The 21,116-nt window shown below is 41.9% G+C and overlaps 1 protein-coding gene across 2 annotated transcripts in view; it reads left to right on the forward strand.

Moving 5' to 3' along the window:
* The window catches only part of ANAPC5 (anaphase promoting complex subunit 5), a 47,508-nt gene that overhangs the window by 20,165 nt on the left and 6,227 nt on the right, over positions 1–21,116 (forward strand). The window contains exons 7-15 of one of the 2 annotated variants that reach the window (XM_047760611.1): positions 662–852; positions 6,138–6,219; positions 6,859–6,948; positions 9,804–9,985; positions 11,443–11,578; positions 16,278–16,352; positions 18,580–18,701; positions 19,430–19,537; positions 19,621–19,768. In XM_047760611.1, the coding sequence (XP_047616567.1) occupies positions 662–852; positions 6,138–6,219; positions 6,859–6,948; positions 9,804–9,985; positions 11,443–11,578; positions 16,278–16,352; positions 18,580–18,701; positions 19,430–19,537; positions 19,621–19,768 (1,134 nt within the window). The remainder of the gene's footprint in view (positions 1–661; positions 853–6,137; positions 6,220–6,858; positions 6,949–9,803; positions 9,986–11,442; positions 11,579–16,277; positions 16,353–18,579; positions 18,702–19,429; positions 19,538–19,620; positions 19,769–21,116) is intronic. The other variant, XR_007132190.1, reaches the window with a different exon arrangement.

Raw genomic sequence — 21,116 nt, forward strand, 5'->3', positions numbered from 1 at the left:
GCCTTCCAGAGGGAAGTTTAATTCGGTGAACAAAGCAAAATGAAAATAGTGCCCATGGAAGATAATTAACTTCTAAAACTCATAAACTAGTAAAAGTCTCCCTGTTTTTTTATTTGGACATTTAGAAAAATTGGTTTTATACAAATTCAGGTTTTCCATCTTTATTTTTATACTGACTGTTCTTTGATACCTGAGCTGGGTGAGTCCCTGTCCATCCTCACATGTCACCCATGGTTGATAACCAGTGGCATATGGATGAATATTTAGGATAAAACTCTGACATAAATACCAATGGAACCCCCATTTTTTCATCTGGGGACTCCAGGAGGTAAACCAATCAATGTACCTTAAGCCCATTTTATTCTGCCTAGGGTGAAAGATTAAGCTAAACTATGACTGTTTTGTTAGAAGGGTAGGGGATACACAGCTGTTTGCAGCCAGTGGATCTTTCTGAATTAATCTTACACAGAGGGGAGTTCCTTGGTGGCTCATTGGATTAAGGCTTCAGCATTGTCACTGCTGTGGCTCTGGTTACTGCTGTGGTGCGAGTTTGCTCCCTGACCCAGGAACTTCCATATGCCACAGGCACAGCAACAATAACAAAAACTTACACAAGAGGAAGCAGAACATTTACAATATGTTGATTGTTTCTTGTTTTTAGCACTATCTCAGCTACTTAAACAACCTCCGGGTCCAAGATGTTTTCAGTTCAACACACAGCCTCCTTCATTATTTTGACCGCCTGATTCTTACTGGAGCCGAAAGCAAAAGTAACGGGGAAGAGGGTTATGGCCGGAGCTTGAGATATGCTGCTCTGAACCTGGCCGCCCTGCATTGCCGCTTTGGCCACTAGTAAGTTTATATATTTATGTCCATGCAGAAATTGAAGAAACTATCTCTCAAATGTTAACTAAGATGTATTTTTGTAAATGTATTATATTAAAAAAAAAAGAAGGATAAAAGAAATAAAGTGTTCAGCTTGGACTCATTAATAACTTCCAAAGGAAGCTTTTTGCACTGGACAAAAAAGTTCATGAAAAGCTTCTGCCAAAAGAGTCTGCCCCCTGGTGTCACTATTTAACATCACTATTAAATACATGGCCTCTTTCATTACTTCTAAGAATTCTCAACAGCCACTGAATTAAAAGGAAATTAGGTCATTAGGCCAGAGATTCCCAACAGGATTTTTCAGAGGTAATAATGGGGATGTAAAAGTTATTTTCAGTATTTCAAAAGGCCAAAAGGAAGTTGTACTTTTGGATGAGGGACTGCAAGGTTTACCGAAAGTCACATGATTGTGCTTTTGGTTGGAATTCAGTCAGCTCAGTGAGGTGACACTGACTTATGCCATTGCTAAGATATGCCTATGATTTTAATAAGTAAAAATAGGAAAACTGATCAGTTATTTAGTAAATAGAGTTAAGAGGTTAAAAACTTTCAAAATACAGAGGGTGTTTTGGATATAATAATGTAATGGTGAAAATGTAGGAAATTGCTTATTGAAAGAGTTTTCTCTGCCTCCCTTGTGGCTTTTGCCCACTTAGGAAAAATGGGCACTTTTCCCATTTAAGAAAAATTCTGCCCCAGGTGTCTTTGAATAGAAACCAGAGTGTATCAATGGAAGTATAGTGTACAAATGTGAAGAATTGAGACTTCTACCCCTTGCTGTCTGGCCTAGGCAACAACTAGGAATTTGTTAACTTCTGGTTGCCACATTTTATTTTATTTTGTTTATTTTTGCTTTTTTTAGGGTTGCACCTGTGGCACATGGAGGTTCCCAGGCTAAGGGTCAAATCGGAGTTACAGCTGTGGGCCTACGCCACAGCCATAGCAACACCAGATCTGAGCCGCATCTTTGACCTAGACCACAGCTCACAGCAGCACTGGATCCTTAACCCATTGAGCAAGGCCAGGGATCAAACCCGCAACCTCATGGTTCCTAGTTGGATTTATTTCCACTGCACCATGATGGGAACTCCTGGATGGCACATTTTAAAAAGGGACATAGACAAGCTGGAGCTTGTGTGTGGGACAGTTTCATTGGAGGCATTTAAGCCATGTTACGAAAATAGTTTGGGAAGGATGTGAGAATATTTAGCCTGGAAAAGAAATGCTTTAGCCAGGCATGTGTTTGACGTCTTCCTGTAGTGGAGGTCATGTGAAAAGGGCTTATAGGAGTTCCCACTGTGACAGGGTTAAGGACTTGATGTTGTGGCACCTGTGGCCAAGGTTGCAGCTGTGGGCTCAGATTTGATCCCTGGCCTGGGAACTTCTAGGTGCCATAAGTTTGGCCAAAAGAAAAAAAAAGGCTTAGATTGAGAGCTGGTGGTAAGTGCAAGTTAAAGGGCAAAACGTTTTTGCTCATTATAAGGATAAGGTTTCCCTGTATAGAACTCTCTGAGCAAGGGGTCAGCAGAGTGCTTATGCCGGCAGCAGGGATGACATTAGGTAATTCAAGCATCAGATTGATACTTGTACCAAAAAAAATTTTTTTTCTGGTCTTTTTAGGGCCTCACCTAAACTTCCATATGCCTTCCAGCATATGGAAGTTCCCAGGCTAGGGGTTGAATTGGAGCTATAGCTGCTGGCCTACACCACAGCTCATGGCAACGCCAGATCCTTAACCCACTGAGCAAGGCCAGGAATGGAACCTGCATCCTCATGGATACTAGTCAGATTTGTTACCACTGAACCATGATGGGAAATCCCCAAAAATGTTTATGGCTACTCCCAACTCCATGATTTTGTGAGATTTACTTTTAATAGTAAAATTCTTGTCTTCCCAACTTTAATAACTTCTTTGATCAGGGCCTTTCATTTTTTTATGTACTCATAATAAAGAGCACCATTTGTAATATTTATCAATAACCTTTTTCTCTGTTAACACACAGCTTACCCTGGGGTTTGGAAATTTGTAATCAGTCTGCTAGATACAAATAATTAATCTCTTGCTGTACAGAATTTCTCTGTATTTATAGTATCATCAATGGATAGGCAGCTAACTATATGGAATTAATTACTAATTAATTTCTGATTACTCAATTCCAGGCTTCTTTGTTTTTAGTCCTGGAGCAATGAACCTGTGTAAATCGTTGTCGCTTAGCTAATAGGATAGTGAAGATTTGAGAACCTACTATGACCTAGGCACTGTTCTAGGTGCTGAGGATACAGCAGTGAAAAAAGAGGAAAAAAAAAATACCCCTCATGGAGGTTACAGTGGGGGAAATAAATATTAAACAATGCTAAACATGATTATAGTTTATCAGGTAGTCATAGATCAGGATGGATTAGAGAGTTAAGGGGATGCTGTTTTCAGAAGTAACACTCTTCCAGATATATGTACAGATCACTTCTTCCTCAGTTTGTACATTTCTGTTTGACAAGGAAGGTAGCAGCTTGCCCCTCCCTAACCTCTGTTAACAGAATATTTGAATAGTGATGTTGAGTAATTGAGGGCGTGAGTAATCTGTGCATGTATCTGGAGAAAGTGTGTTCTAAGCAGCTAGAATAGCAAGTGAAATGGCCCTGAGCTGAGGGAGGAGTGTGCTTGGCCTATTTGAGGAGGAGCAAGGAGAGTCGTTGGAGTGCTGTAGGTAAGGGGGAGAGGAGAATGAGGTCGTAGAGGGGGCAGGGGTCAGAACAGTTAGGATCCTGTAGCACCAGGCAAGGACTACTCTGAATGACATAGGAAGCTGTTGTTTAGAGGCCACAGGTCTTCCCACTCTGGCATTTTGCAAATGGTTAGACAGCCAATGTGTTTCAGGCATTATAATCAGTTTGCCTCTGGCTCTTTTAGTGAAAAAAATTTTTTTTGTCTTTTTAGGGCTGCACCCTCAGCATATGGAGGTTCCCAGGCTAGGGGTCTAATTGAAGCTGTTGCTGCCAGCCTACACCACAGCCACAGCAATGCCAGATCCGAGCTGTGTCTGTGACCTATACCACAGCTCACGGCAACGCCGGATCCCTAACCCACTGAGCGAGGCCAGGGATTGAACCCGAAACCCCATGGTTCCTAGTCGGATTTGTTTCCATTATGCCATGACAGGAACTCCTAGTGAAAATTTTTATCAGAGGCTTTTCTGATTAGCAGCAGGGGAAAACCACAGGTTCTTCAAGGATTTGCCTGACCAGAAGTTGATAGTCTGCCTTTTCTTCCTACCTGGGGAAAATAATCTTTCTTTAGTCCTGTTTTAGTATACTATCTATACAGTTCTCCCCCCCTCCCCCCAACACAGCATTGTTTATTTGGTCATCAGATGTTCAACAAAGTTAAATCTACTACTTACTGAGGGCTTGTGTGTGAAGATGTGCTTCCTGCCTCCAAACATCTTGTGTTCTCTTAAGTTCCGGTGCATCTCAGCATTGAAAGGGATTTAAAAGAAATGTAAAGTAGGTAAAATGTTTCTTGTTTCTTTATACAAACAGGTAGTTATTGAGGAACAATTTGTCTCTCCCCAGTTAAAATTAATTGTGTAAGGGTATTGCTCATATTGAAGGAAAATTTTACATAAAATTTTCCCTAAGTAAGTGGTACCCATAGAATTTCTGACTCTATCTTGAGATCCTAACTGACCCAGCCTTTATAGAACTTCTTTTCTATGACTTGCCACTGGGAAACCCAAATTTTGAGACATCACCTGTGCCCTCTACAATTTGAAGAAATAAAGCTAATATAGATTAAATAAATAGAAGGTGCATCATCTTTTAGTTCATCAAGTATTTAACTAAGCACTGCAAGGTGGGGCACATATAGCATTTCTTTAAGCATTTTCAGAGGTGAGAGCTCAGTGGGGCCAAGAATAATAGGCTGAATTTCCACAGAAGTTGAGAGTTGGGGGAAATATCCCAGCTGGAGGGGAACAATGTGAGCAGAAAAAAATCAATCTCAGAAGTGAAAACCCAGGGAGTTCCCGTCGTGGCGCAGCGGAAACGAATTCAACTAGGAACCATGGGGTTGCAGATTCGATCCCTGGCCTTGCTCAGTGGGTTGAGGATCCAGTGTTGCAGTGAGCTGTGGTGTAGGTCCTGTGGTGTAGGTCGCAGATGTGGCTTGGGTCTGGCGTTGCTGTGGCTGTGGTGTAGGCCAGCAGCTGCAGCTCCAATTGGACCCCTAGCCTGGGAACCTCCATATGCTGCAGGTGTGGCCCTAAAAAGACAAAAGACAAAAGACACACAAAAAAAGAAGCAAAAACCTGGAATTTCTATGGTGGCTCAGCAGTAACAAACCCAACTAGTATCCATGAGGATTCAGGTTCAATCCCTAGCCTCGCTCAGTGGATTAAGGATCTGGCGTTGCCATGAGCTGTGATGTAGGTTGCAGACATGGTTTGGATCTGGCATCGTTGTGGCTGTGGTGTAGGCTGGCAGCTACAAGCTCCAATTCGACCCCTAGCCTGGGAACTTCCTTATGCTGGGGTACAACCCTAAAAAGGCCAAAAAAAAAAAAAAAAAGGAAAATCCTCAAAATATTTTTTAAAACTAGTTGCAAAGAAATTATAAAAATTGGAGTTTCTTGTGGTGCAGTGTATTGAAGATCTGGTATTGTCCCAAACTGCAGCAGCTCTGGTCGCTGCTGTGGCTTGGGTTTGATCCCTGTGTGGGGAACTTCTACATGCCACAGGTATGTCCAAAAAATTTTTTTTTTACACAAGAGGACGCAAAACATTCAAAATACATTGTTTCTTGTTTTAGCACTATCTTAGCTACTTAAAAACCTCCAGGTCCAAAGAAAAAGAAACAGTATCAAATGCCATAGTTAAAAAAAAAAAAAAAAATCAAAGAATGCAGAATGGAAGGCAATGAAAAGTAAAATCTTACATTCCTTCCTTGTCCCTCCCCTCAGCAGTAGACACCTTAAAAAAAAAACAAAAAAACACCTTAGGATCTGAGATGAAGAAAAGTTATTATCCCTTGTCCCTTTTAGTAGAAATCCACCTTAGAAAGGACATGTTACCCCTACTGTTACTGTTTCTTGCTGCTGGAGGATGGGAATGCCTCTGAGGGAATAAGCCCATGGTTTCAGCTTCTGACCCAGAGGCCTGCACGCTGGTGTATTACTGTACAGATCACTTCCTGTTACCGTTGCTTGCACATGTTTGTGGTTGTTAATGAGATATTAATGTTGAGTCTGTCTTTAGTCAACAGGCAGAGCTTGCCCTGCAGGAGGCAATTAGGATCGCACAGGAGTCCAACGATCACGTGTGTCTCCAGCATTGCTTGGTGAGGCCAACCTCCTGTCCTGGAAGTTCTGCCCTGGGGTTGATTTTGTCTTCGAAAGGCCCCATTTGAATAGAGTTATTTTGCAGTGGATGGTCCTTAGCAGTGTTGGGAAACTAGATGGATGGTCAGGGAAATTCAGGAAAGGCAACCCATATTTATTTATCTTTCTTAATTCTTGATGTCCGTTTTACCTTGGGGGCATTTCTTGTTTACGAATTTTAATGCCACTTGCCATGCAAATCTACCACATTAAACATTGGCATTTGCAGTACCTGGTAACTGATTAAGACCTTGTCCCTTCAAAGCATAATTGCCAGGCACCAGGAGAACACAGAATTCAGCAACCACCTGAGAATTTCACTTTCTTAATTACAGGCGGTATGGAGGCTTCATGCTTTTTGTCTGGAACATTTGCCACTCACTCCTCTCAGAGGTGAAGAAGATCAATGGCTTGTTTATTTCAGTCTGATGATTTTAATGTGTTTGATGGGTTTCATTTAGGTTCATAATTTGTGAAAACGTATTTCAGAGAATTTATTTTTTCCCTAGTTAATTTGTTCTTATAACCATGCTCATACTTTCAATAGAACATTAGCCTTTATCATTGTTATGATACATTTTGATGATTCCCCTTGGCAGAGCTGGCTTTATGTCCTGGGGCAGAAGAGATCTGACAGCTATGTTCTGCTAGAACATTCTGTGAAGAAAGCTGTACATTTTGGGTTACCGGTAAGGCTCATTTTTCTGTGAGATTGTTTAAATAAATGGTATGGTTTTATGCTTGGTAGTTTCATAGGACCTTAATTATTAATCAAACCACTATATTCTTTTGGTAGGTTTCTCTCTACTCCCTTTCTCCTAATAACATCTCTCAATTAGATGAGATCTTTGTTTATTGATCAACACTAACTTCCACATATTTACTTAGAAATTTTTTTTTTTTTTTTTGCTTTTTAGGGCCGCACCCTCAGCATATGGAGGTTCCCAGCCTAGGAGTCAAATCGGAGCTGTAGCTGCCAGCCACAGACATAGCCATAGACACAGCAACGCTGGACCCTTAACCCACTGAGTGAGGCCAGAGATTGAACCCGCTACCTCCTGGTTCCTAGTCAGATTTGCTTCTGCTGCACCAAAACAGGAACTCCAGAAAAGCCTTATTTTTAAACCAAGGCTTGGCAAACTCTTCAGCCCATGGGCCAGATCGGGCTCACTGTCTGCTCATGTATGGCCCTCAAGATAAGAATGAGTTTTACATTTTTAAATAGCGGGGGTCGGGGGGAGGGACAAAAAAGAATATGCTGCAGACCAAATGTGGCCTGCAAAACCTAAATTATTTACTATCTGGCTCTTTATAGAGTAAGTTTGCTGGTAGTTTTAAATAATAAACAGAGCCAGGAACCAATAAACCTGACCAGCAGATTTGTCCGTTCACATTTTGGGTAACAGGGAGGGACCTGAATTATATTCCTCAGTGACAAATACTGAGGGGCATTGAAAGGGCACAGTCAGTCTACACATGAAGTAGTAATGATTCTTAGAATCTAGATTAATGTTGTTCAAAGAACCTTTTTCTGTCTCATAAATGTATATATGTATATATATATGCTTTTTAAAGCTGTAAATTGTTGGAGTTCCTGCTGCAGCACAGTGGGTTAAGAATCTGATGCAGCAGCTGTGGTTGCTATGGAGGCCCTGGTTTGATCCCCAGCCTGGTACAGTGGGTTAAAGGACCTGGCATTGCTGACATTGTGGCATAGGTGTGCTTGTGGCTCGGATTCAGTCCCTGGCCCAGGAACTTCCACATGCTGCAGGTGTGGTCATAAAAAGAAAAAAAAAAAATCTATACATTGTGTAGTTGATTCATTTCTGGGAGATGAAACTTACATGTTTAGAATTGATTGTAATAGCAAAAGTAAGTGGTTCTTTTGCTATTACATAAATGATAGACTTCTTAAGCACAGTTTTTGTTATGGATTTTTTTTTTTTTTGGCAGCACTCGTAGCATGTAGAAGTTCTGGGACCAGGGATCAAACTTGTGTCACAGCTGCAACCAGAGCCACAGCAGTGACAATGCCAGGTCCTTAACCCACTGCACAACCAAGGGAGCTCCTAAGTGAGGGTTTTTTTTAGTTGAGCTTTTGTCCTTTTTTTTTTTTTGGCTTTTTAGGGCTGCACTTGCGGCATGTGGAGGTTCCCAGGCTAGGGGTCCAATCGGAGCTCTAGCTGCCAGCCTACACCACAGCCACAGCTACGCCAGACCCAAGCCACATCTGCGACCTACACCACAGCTCACTGCAACACCGGATCCTCAACCCACTGAGCAAGGCCAAGGATCGAATCTGCAACCCCATGGTTCCTAGTCAGATTTGTTTCTGCTGCGCCACAACAGGTCCGAGCTTTCATCCTTGAAAGTTATACCAGAAGTTAATGAAAAGATAAATTATGCTCATAATAGGCAAACTTTTTTTCATTTTTTAAAATTATAGTTGATTTACAGTGTTGTGCCAATTTCCGCTGTACAGCAAGTGACCCAGTCATACATGTATATACATTTCTTTTTCTCCTATCATTCCCCATCATGTTCTTTCACAGGAGACTGGATATAGTTCCCTGCGCTATACAGTAGGACCTCAGTGCCTATCCATTCTAAATGTATAGTTTTCATCTACCAACCTCTTAATCCTAGTCCATCCCACTCCCTCCCCTTCCCCTTTGGCAACTACTAATCTATTCTCCATGTCTATTGGTCTGTTTCTGTTCTGTAGATAGGTTCGTTTGTGCCCTATTTTAGATTCCACATATAAGTGATATCATATGGTATTTGTCTTTCCCTTTCTTTCTTTCTTTCTTTCTTTTTTTTTTTGTCTTTTTAGGGCCGTACCCACAGTACATGCAGATTCCCAGGCTGGGGTCTAATAGGAGCTGTAGCTGCTGACCACAAGCACAGCCACAGCAATGCAGGATCTGAGCTGTGCTCTTTGACCTACACCATAGCTCACGGCAACGCTGGATCCCCAACCCACTGAGTGAGGCCAGGGATTGAACCCGAAACCCCATGGTTCCTAGTCAGAGTCACCCCTGCTGCGCCACAACAGGAACTCCTGTCTTTCCTTTTCTGACTTAATTCACTTAGTATGATGATCTCTAGTTGCATCAATGGGCATCCATTTAAAATCTGCTACTACCTGTTGTGCCCAGCACTTTTGACATACACTATTTGATTTTTATCCTTAAAATAATTATTTATGATAGGTTTGATGCCATTTTACAGATGAGGAAGTTGAGGCTTTCTGAGAAGCTAAGTTACTGTTCCCTAGGTCATATAGTGAGTGGCAGAGGCAGTGTTTAAGTCCACATCTACTTAATTTCAAATCCCTGGCTCTTCCCATTGTACCATCGGCCTCTCTTCCATTCCCATTTTTAGGAACATATCTCATAGGGGTCAGGGTTAGGCTGTTGGTGCTTTCTTTTTAAACAGTGCTGTCATTGGGCATGTATTGAAATGTGAAATATGCCCAATTTCTCAATAAAACATTCTGTCATGTAATTTCTATCCTGAGTTGTGGGTATGTCTGTCTCCTTAGTACCTCGCCTCCCTGGGAATACAGTCCCTAGTTCAGCAAAGAGCTTTTGCTGGGAAGACTGCGAATAAACTTATGGATGCCCTAAAGGACTCCGACCTGCTCCACTGGAAACACAGCCTGTCAGAGCTCATTGATATCAGCATCGCGCAGAAAACAGCCATCTGGAGGCTCTACGGCCGCAGGTGGGTCTTTAAGTAGATGGTCAAGGCTGTGAGGGCATGAATCCTTTTATGGATGAGCAGAAGCTAGCAAGCGGTTTTGTGAAAGCCAAATGGATGCTAGTTATTTGTTCAGGGGATTAAAGAAAATGCATTATAATTTGGAAGCATTTTCTACTTTGCACACACTTTGCAAAGGTTTTTCCTGTGCCCATTTTCTTGTTTGTTTGTTTTGTTTTGCTTTTTAGGGCCGCATCCGCGGCTTATGGAGGTTCCCGGGCTAGGGGTCGAATTGGAGCTACAGCCACTGGCCTACACCACAGCCACAGCAACGCAAGATCTGAACTGCGTCTGCGACCTACACCGCAGCTCATGGCAATGCCAGATCCTTAACCCACTGAGCGGGGCCAGGAATTGAACCTGCGTCCCCACAGATGCAAGTCAGATTCGTTTCCACTGAACCACAGTGGGACCTCCCTGTGCCCATTTTTATTTACTCCTCCCAACTGCTCTGGCAGGTAACTAGGGGGTGATCTCCATTCTTGGATACATAGGACAGTCATACATCTGATCTGCCCAGATCACAAATGAGTTAACAAGTGACAGAGCTCAGACTCAAGCCAGGTCCCCTGACTCCATGCACTAAGACCCCATGCTCTAAGAAGGGAACTTCTCTTCCTGTTGGCAGCAGGCATGGGCCACAGTCTCATTCAAGTTGAGCATCCCTTAGCCCTAAAGCTATTATAGAAAGAAAGTTGCTTTCCTGTTAACCAAGGTGTGTTCTCTATCTCCAGCCTTGTGTATAATTGCCATTTAGCCTCCTTCATCCTGGAAGTAAACTTATTTTTGGCCACACCTGAGGTCTGTGGAAGTTCCCAAGCTGAGGATTCAACCCATGTCACAGCAGCGATCCAGATCCTTAACCAACTACACCACAGGAGAACTCTGGAAGTAAACTTCTGAACCAGATTTTTTATCTTGGAGTCCTGTCACTATCTCACCTCTCACCTAGACAGTCTGCTGTTTCTAGGAATTCAGTAATGAAAGGAAGTGCCTATTTTATCAGTCTTGTTCTTGTACTTGCAATGATTTTTGGCACAATGTGGTCTGAGACAGCTGCAGACACTGGCCACTGCTTATACTGCCAGGGCAGCTGGTGCCAGGGTGGCATCAGGTCTGAATTTACCCATGAAAACTAATTAACGTACTGTGACCGCAGGGAAAATTAGAGGCACTGGGGGGGTCTGGGGCTTGGAGTTTCCAGTTGTGCCGTAACCACTACATGTGTTCTTTGGGGCTACATTCCAGGATGCTTTTCCACTGTCCTTGTCCTGAGGACAGGAGAACTGGCAGTGGGAGATACCTTCTCCCACGAAGCCAGAACCTGCAGAGGGACTTCATTTTTCTCCATTTCCACTCTGTGGCTGAGGGGCAGCCTGGGTCTCTTGCCTGAAGGGGATTCCTGTTGTCTCCTCACCCAGCACCATGGCACTGCAGCAAGCCCAGATGTTGCTGAGCATGAACAGTTTGGAGGCGGTGAACGCAGGCGTGCAGCAGAACAACACGGAGTCCTTTGCCGTTGCACTCTGCCACCTCGCAGAGCTGCATGCAGAGCAGGTAGGCAGTGGCTGGGCCAGCATGCTTCTGGAGCAGTGCAGGGTCTGCCATTTCTTTCCTCTAGTGCTTGAGAAAAACACTGGACAGGTCTGGTTGGGTGCAGGTGGCTGAAAAGGTGAAATGGACTGAGTGTGGGGTCTACAAAGTTTGTTGAACTTAGAATCCCTTTCTGCTTCAGGGAAGGGAATAAGAGGTCAGTTATTTCCATGTAACAAGTAGAATAGAAAGGAGTCTTTGAAACATAAGGAAGCAGAGCTGCGTATGTTTATGGGAAAAGGAAGAACATAATAAGAGTGTAGCTAAATGATAATAGCTAAGGTTTGCTGCGCATTTTGTTCTGAGCCAGACCCTCTGCTCAGTGATTTTCCAGGTATGATCTTCCTGCTTCCTTACAGGATCCCCGCAAGGTCAGCTCTGTTATCATCCCTTTCTCACAAAAAGAAACTGAGTTCCAGGGAGCTAAGTCCCATACCCGAAACTAGTAAATGTCAGTGTCAGATCTCCATCCCAAGTCTGACTGACCCCAAGGAAGGACAGTGAGGATAGGGCATAACCTTGACTTACAGCCCAAGTGATTTTACACAGTTCTTTTTGTAGGGGATTGATTAAAGGGTTCCTCATGCTGCTCTAGGCTTGCTTTCCCCTTTACTCAAAAATATCTTTTTTCATGGGAAAAGGTCAAGGAAAGTGCTTATCTAAAGCCTTCTATCTCACTGAATACTTCCTTGCTATGCATACATTTTCTTAATCATATTATTTTCTCCACCTCTTTGTGGCATAATAATGATTGTTAGGTTGCATCGTAACACTCAATATTCTTTAATCTGCAGCCTAGGGATCTTTGAGTGGTTTTCGTCCCTTTCAGAAGTCTATAAATACTTCTCTCTACTAGACATATTTTAGCATTTTACAGTCCTTCAAGTGGCTGTGTAAGCGAAGGGGCTGGATGGGCTCTGGCTGATGGATTCTGCCTGCACCTTCATCCTATACCTTAAAGCATCGCTCAGACTTTGTGACATCAAAACAGCAGGCCACCCCCTCTTGCTGTTTGCTTTCTTTCAGGAATGTTGCACGTTAATCACTTTCTTGGTTTTCTTCCCCCGTCTAAGGGCACTGGACCATCTTTAATGGCTTCTTTTCCTCTGCTGGTGCCTTGGTTAAGCAGAGCATTTATAATAAATGAGTCAGTGAACATTCAGTTGGGTATTTGATATGAGCCTCATGTTGACTTTTTTTTTACCAACACCTTTATTGAGATGTGATTCACATGCCACACAATTTACCCATTTAAAGTGTCCCTGTGACTTTTTCAAGTAGGATTCTCCCCACTGACCCCCCCACCTCAAACTGAGCATAACTTCCCTTCTGTTCTCTTTGAATTACATAGGGTAGAAATTATTACAGCTTTACAAAAATCTGATCTTGGCTCAATTCTTCGGCCTTGAAACTTTCTCCAAGGCCAGGTGTTATAGTTCTGTGACTTTTTTTTCCTGAGGTAAGGACTGAAAAGTAACCATGCTCTTTGGACCTGTAGTCATCCTTCCATCCTCAGCCCCTTTTCATCTCTGGGCTTATGTGAAGGACCAGCTGACCCCATCATTGTCTGGCTCTAGTGGATGTGCTAGGAAGCCATTAATTGCACAGCTAGGAGATAGTGGCTGCTTTATTTCAATTCAGCCTCTTTCCCCACCTTTCCTCCACCTGCCTTTGAAAGACCTTTCTAGTGTTATAACATCAACCATGTAGCCTACTGGGCTGATGACTGTCACATTTTATTTATTTATTTATTTATTTATTTATTTATTTATTTATTTTTGTCTTTTTGCTATTTCTTTGGGCTGCTCCCATGGCGTATGGAGGTTCCCAGGCTAGGGGTCGAATCGGAGCTGTAGCCACTGGCCTACGCCAGAGCCACAGCAACGCGGGATCTGAGCCACGTCTGCGACCTACACCACAGCTCACGGCAACGCCAGATTGTTAACCCACTGAGCAAGGGCAGGGACCGAACCCGCAACCTCATGGTTCCTAGTTGGATTCGTTAACCACTGCGCCACGACGGGAACTCCAATTTTGTTTTGTTTTAATTTAATTTAATTTGTCTTTTTAGAGCCATACCTACGGCATATGGAAGTTCCCAGGCTAGGGGTCGAATCAGAGCTGTAGCTGCTGGCCTACACCACAGCCACAGCAATGTGGGATCTGAGCCCCGTCTGTGACCTACACCATAGCTCATGCCAATGCTGGATACGTAACCTACTGAGTGAGGCCAGGGATTGAACCCAAGACCTCATGGATACTAGTCGGGTTCATTACTGCTGAGCCACATTGGGAACTCCGACTGTCACATTTTAAATTGCACAAGTTCAACTTAGACCTGGGAAATTAAGCTTGGCTAACTGTAGAGGAGGCAGTTTTATCATAAGTTTCTGTTTTCTCTTGTATTTCCTTTGTGTCACCTTCAAATTGTGTCCTGAAATTGATCTTCAAATAAACTGGACACCACCCTTTGCTATGGCAGTGACTGGGGCTTGGGTGAACCTGTAAAGAAGTTATGGGGTCTGAACTGCTGTTTCTGAACTTCCTCCTGCAACCCAGAGGAAGTGCTAAGAGGGCCAGCCCCCTTTGCTCTTTCTGCCCAGTTCTGGGTAGGCATGTCACGTTCCTCTCCTGGCCTCAGGAAGTGGCAGATCACAGTGGGGGTTGGGGGGAGTGCTGCCCTGTGTATACTGTTCTCTTCACTTGGCCTGGAGGTTTGACGGCCATCTAGAGCCACGTACCCAACTCCGTGTATTGCAGTCATGAAAATGATGAGTGTAATTGGCCAGTTACAATCACAAGACTAAAAAGATCAGTGATCTGTTATTGTAATTCTGGGTACTTTGCACTTAATTCACTTCAAATAAAAGTTCACTTGTGGTTTGACTGAGCTTGTGGTTTGAAGGTGTACTACCTAGTCAAAGGATTGGGACAGACTGAAAAGCTTTTGGGGTTAATAAGGTAAACATTCCAGCAGTGTGAGAGTGTAAAAGAAGACATGAACATGTATTCCCAGAAAAAAAGTAAATGATTATAGAACTTGAAAAAAATTCAATGTAATCATTAAATAAATTCAAATTAATGCAGTGACATACCAGTTTTACCAAATGAAAAGGCAAAGAAGCTTAAATACTGGGGAAAGAGAAAAGTGTAGAATGTTGGTTAAAAAAAAGTACTTTGTACATTTATGTGTGGTAATTTAGTGATAATATATACATCAAAGAGTTTAACAGTGCCTACCGCTTAGCCCAACCATTCTAAGGTACTATCCTAAGGAAATAATTAGACAAATGTGCAAAGATGTGTGCATCAAGGTAATCATTCTAGCATTTTTAAATGGAAAAAATTGGGAGTATTCAAAATATCCCAAACTGGGAGATCATTCTGATGGACTATATTTATCTACATAGTAAAATACTGTAATGTATAGATTTGTGTTTATTGACACTGGAAAGATTAATTCACTCAAAAAAATAATTGAGTGCCTATCATGTGGTAAATAGTGTTATAGGCATTTTACAAATATGGTATGTATACCTGTTTTTTTGTTTGTTTTTTGGGGTTTTTTTTAGGCCACACCCAAGGCATACGGAAGTTCCTGGGCCAGGGATTGAATCTGAGCCACTATTTTGACCCATACCACAGCTGTGGCAATGGCAGATCCCCAAACCACAGAACCAGGTGGTGATTGAACCCGTGCAGCCATAGAGACACACTGGATCTAAACCCCCTGTGCCACAGCAGGAACTCCAAAGCCTTTTTTTTTTTAATGGTTGCACCTGTGGCATATGGAAGTTTCTGGGCCAGGGATCAAATCTGTCCCTCTGCAGCAACCTGAGCCACTGCATTCTGATTCTCAACCTGCTGCACTACAACAGGAACTCTGTTTTTGGAATATTTAAATGATTTATATATATTATATATATATATATTTTATTTATTTATTTATTTATTTTTTGCTATTTAGGGCTGCAGGTATGGCATATGGAAATTCCCAGGCTAGGGGTCAAATTGGAGCTACAGCTGCCAGCCTGTACCACAGCCACAGCAATACCAGATCTGAGCCTCATCTGCCACTTACACTGAAGCTCATGGCAATGCCAGATCCTTAATCCACTAAATGAAGCCAGGGATCGAACCTGCCTTCTCAGAGAGGCAGCCTCGGGTTCTTAACCCACTGAGCTACAAAGGGAAAAGGGAACTCCTACATGTATAATGTTAAAAAAATTTTTTTCTTTTTTTAGGTCTGCACCCACAGCATATGGAAGTTCCCAGGCTAGGGGTTGAAGTGGAGCTTGTAGCTGCCGGCCTACACCACAGCCCACAGCAATGCAGGATCGGAGCTGCGTCTGACTTACATCACAGCTCGTGGCAATACCAGATCCTTAATGTGCCGAGAGAGACCAGGGATTGAACCCATGTCTTCATGGGTTTATTACTGCTGAGACACAGTGGGAACTCCTCAAAAATTTTTTTTAGTGTACAAGTGAAACACATTAGAAACTAAAAAAAAAAAAAAGGGCCCTTTGATATTTGAGTCTCTGCCTAGGGTTGCCCAGGTTGCTGCACCAAGAACAGGTGAGTCACGTGGACATCCTGTGAGTGGTGCAGCAGGGGTGGTGTCAGACAGGTGTGCTAAGCAAATTGTGCCTTTCTATTTCAGGGTTGTTTTGCTGCAGCTTCTGAGGTATTAAAGCACTTGAAGGAGCGATTCCCACCTAATGGTCAGCATGCTCAGGTAACCTGTCTTTTGTGTATCATTGATTATTTCTGAAAAGACCATTTATATTATTATCAAAATAGGATATTTTAGAATCTTCCCATCTTGATTTCTCTCTGTGACATCTGTGGGGTCACCATAGGAGATTCCCATAAGATATGTTCAAGAAGGCCGAGAAGCGAACTCCAAGAAAAGATTAAAGTAGGATACTTTCCCCATGTCTTTGTGGTTTTAAATTAGTATTCCTTATATCTCTAACTGTATGGGAATAAGAAATCATCAGTGTCCTTTGGTAGATCAAGAATGAGGGCACCGTTTGGTTATTTTGTCTTTTCCTTCTTGGCAGCTCTAACCTTTTCCTCCCAGAATTGAAGAACCTTTTGGGAAGATGTATCCAGAGGGAATGAACCTTATAAAGGAGTTCTAGGTGTTCTGTTCCTTGTTGCACTGATTTCCATCTCTGATGGGACCAAGAAAACCATTATGAGGGACCTCTTCTATTTCTTCCTCTTGCCAAGTTTAGTGTTCAGGTGATGAGGGAGTTTGAAATCATAAGAGACCATGGCTTGGGAATCTCCTACTGTTGGTCTGGGGGATTGGGAGGTCGGGTGGGGGGAGGCTGCCACCATTCACATGGGTTGTCGGCCCCACTGTATTAGATATAATGTGAATGCCCATCTGCTTGTGAGGTGTGCTGGGATCTCATGGCTGCTTTCAGCAGGCTGTGATCTGAATTCAGAGTATCCAGACAGAAAGGTGGTAAGCCAACACAGAAGCTAGCACCCAAGGCTGCTGTGGGGAAAAAAGAATTAAGCATGTTGCTATGTTTGTGCTGTGATAGAACAGTTTTATTTATAATTCTAGCCATTTTTTAAGAAGATGCACAGTACAAAAACAGAGAAAGTCAATTTAATTCACATTCTCAAAAAAAAATGTATGGCTGATAAAGAGATGAAAAGATGCTCATCTCTTTATCAGCTATACATATTTAAAGCATTAAAAGATGCTTTAATTTGTATTTCCCTTGATCAAAAGTCAAGGAAATAGAAATTAAAAAAATTTTTTTTAATTTAAAAAATAGAAATTTAAAAAAAATTAGATATTTCATACCCATCAGATTGGCCAAAAGTAAAATATCTGACACCACCAATTGTTGGTGAACATGTGGAACAGTGAGTAATGTCATACACCACAGATGGGGAGTGTAAAACAGGTGTAACCCATTTGAAGAACATACAAACACTGTGTTAAGGAGAAGGTGTATATGTTCTACAACCCAGCATTTCCACTACTTGCCGTGTGCCTGGGATAACTATTGCACAAGGAGTGAGAGAGGAGAGTGTTTATTGCAACATCATAAAGAAGGGTGAAAAATCGGTACTCCCTAAATACCCATCAACATGAAAGTAGATAAGTTGTTCCATATTCGCATAGTTGAAAACGATTCATCAGTGAAAAGGAATGAACTAGAACTACTTGTATTAACATGCGTAAGTTCCCCCAAACAATGCTGACCTTAAAAAGCAAGTTGTCGAAGTTCCCTTCATGGCTAAGCAGTTAATGAACCTGACTAGCATCCATGAGGACGTGGGTTTGATCCCTGGCCTCACTCAGTGGGTTAAGAATCTGGGGTTGCCGTGAGCTGTGGTGTAGGTTGCAGACACAGCTTGGATCCAGCTTTGCTGTGGCGTAGGCTGGTGGCTACAGATTCGTTTGGACCCCTAGCCTGGGAACCTCCATATGCCATGGGTGTGGCCCTAAAATAGACAAAATAAATAAATAAATAAATAAAAATTTAAAAAAAAGCAAGTTGTCAAAAGATGCATATATTATGATACTCTTTAACGAAGTTAAAAACATGTAAGATCATACTATGTATTAAGAATAAGTATATATTTTGTAACAGAATAAAAGCGAATGGGAGTGATAAACTCCAAATCAAGTGCTTCCTTTGGAAAAAGAGGAGAATGGAATTTGCAAAGGACCTTAATAGTATGTAATAGTATCAAAAGCAAGTAAAGTAAAATGTTCTGACTCAACAAAGTTGATGATTGACACACCTAAGTTGGTTATTTTGTTCTTAGTGCTTTTTCACATACTTGAAATTAAAAAAAAATTAAATCTTAAGAAATGCATGTGAGTTGTAATATTTGCTAATAAGCAAGTCAGAATATTTTCAAATTTCTGTTGAATAATGAGATGAACACCTGCCATTTTATTCTTTTTTTTTTTTTTTTCTTGTTAGTTATGGATGCTGTGTGATCAGAAAATACAATTTGACAGGGCAATGAATGATGGCAAATACCATTTGGCTGATTCACTTGTTACAGGAATCACAGCTCTTAATAGCATAGAGGGTGTGTATAGGTAAGAAATTTTGAAAAAGCTAACCCCAGAATGAAGTAATTTTTCAGATGGCTTTTTTTTTTTTGTCTTTTGTCTTTGTTGTTGTTGTTGTTGCTATTTCTTGGGCCGCTCCCGCGGCATATGGAGGTTCCCAGGCTAGGGGTTGAATCGGAGCTGTAGCCACCGGCCTACGCCAGAGCCACAGCAACGCGGGATCCGAGCCACGTCTGCAACCTACACCACAGCTCACGGCAACGCCGGATCGTTAACCCACTGAGCAAGGGCAGGGACCGAACCCGCAACCTCATGGTTCCTAGTCGGATTCGTTAACCACTGCGCCACAACGGGAACTCCCAGATGGCTTTATTCTTATTTGTTTTGTGTTTGAATTACTTATTAACTTCAACTTAGAAAAAAACTTTTTTTATTTATTACCTGTTTATTGTATGACGTTAGAAAATGCAAATAAGCAAAATGGAGAAAGTTAAGGATTACCCAGAGATAATCACTAACATTCTATCTATAATTCCAGACTTTTTTCTTGTGTGTACATGTGTGTGTAAGCACATATGTGCTTTTTTTTTTTTTTCTTTCTCTTTTAACAAAAATTATGTCAGGCAGAGTTATTCCCCTTGGGAGATTTACAGTCTAATTGAGGAGACGGAGATTCTAACCCTGAAAGTGACTCTACATAAAACCTTTGCAAAACATCAGCATCACCATTTGTGCTTATTTTGTTTCTGTGTCAGAAAAGCAATCGTACTACAAGCTCAGAACCAAATGTCAGAGGCGCACAAGCTTTTACAGAAATTGTTGATTCATTGTCAGAAAATCAGGAACGCAGAAATGGTGATCAGGTAAGGGGGTGCTTTTGTGCATCTCTGCTGGGTGGCACTTTGTGCTTGTTGTTCTCATGCCATGCCTTCCTCTTTGCGGGCAGTGTCCTGCTGTCTGTGGCCGAGCTCTCCTGGCGATCTTCCTCCCCTACCATCGCACTGCCCGTGCTCCTGCAGGCTCTGGCTCTCTCCAAAGAGTACCGGTTACAGCATTTGGCTTCCGAAACAGTGCTGAACTTGGCTTTTGCCCAGGTAAGCAGATCTCTGTTTTTATAGCACATATTTGTGCTCAAGAACTGGCTAGTTTATTACTACTTTTCAGTCTTGAAAAGGTTAATAATGAGGTTTCACTTCTTAATATTAAAATCTGAGAATGTAGTCTTACTGTGCTGGCCTTCCATGGAAATGTGGAGCTGTGAACTTGGTGACAAGCTGACACCTCCCAGTGGCACTGGCTTGACCGAGATGTTTATTCACTTCATTGAGGACCCTAAGCTGGTTCAGAACTGTGCTTGATTTAACAAGGGGATGAATAAAGAAATGAGGAAGTCATGTGTTCCTTGAAAGATTCTAGAAATTAAATTGTCCTTTATGTTTGTTTTCTGTCTCCCCCTGAAGAATGTAAAGACCATGAGAGAAGGGACTGTTTCTTCCCTGCTATGTCCTGTGATACCTAGTAGAATCTGCACATAGTAGATTAATAAATATTTATTGAATGAATGAATTTTGAACTTACTGGAGGAATTTACTGACTAAAGCAGACATTCTCCAAACTGTGCATTAGGACTATTGGGAGATTTAAAAACTGTCTGCATATCTGGCCTTGCCTCAAACCTACAGAGTCAGAATCTCTAGGGGAGGAGCCTAAGAACCTATTTTCCTTACCAACTTCCTCAGTAATTTTTTTTTTTTTCGGAGTTAAGATTAAATTCATTGGAGTTCCCTTGTGGTGCAGTGATTTAAGGATTTGGTGTTGTTACTGCAGTGGCTTGGGTCGCTGCTATGGTGCAGATTTGATCTCTGGCCCAGGAACCTCCACATATTGTGGTTATGGCCAAAAAAAAATAAAAATAAAAAATAAAATTCACATACCTATTTTAACCATTTTAAAGTTCAGTGGCTTTAGAGCATCTGCCATGATTTGCTACCATCACCACTGTCTATATTTTCATCACACCAAATAGAAACCCCAGACCCATTAAAGCAATCATTCCCCATTGCCTCCTTCCAGCCCCTAGCAACCACTAATCTATTTTCTTTCTCTATAGGTTTGCCTGTTCTGGACATTTCATATAAATGGAATCATACAGTATATGGCCTTTGTGTTTAGCTTTTTCACTTAGCAACATGTTGTGAGGGTTCATTCATGTAGATTGTGTCAGTTCTTCATTCCTTTTGATTGCTGAATAATATTCTATTGGATGGATAGATTACATTTTATTTATCCATTCATCAGTTGATGGCATTTGGGTTGTTTCTACCTTTTGTCTATTATGAATAGCTCAACATTCATATACAAGTTTTGTGTAGATATATGGTTTCATTTCTCTTGAGTATACTTAAGGGTGGAATTGCTAGGTCATATTTAACTTTTTATGTT

This window comes from Phacochoerus africanus, chromosome 15 (assembly GCF_016906955.1).
Source record: "Phacochoerus africanus isolate WHEZ1 chromosome 15, ROS_Pafr_v1, whole genome shotgun sequence".
NCBI classification, from domain to species: domain Eukaryota; kingdom Metazoa; phylum Chordata; class Mammalia; order Artiodactyla; family Suidae; genus Phacochoerus; species Phacochoerus africanus.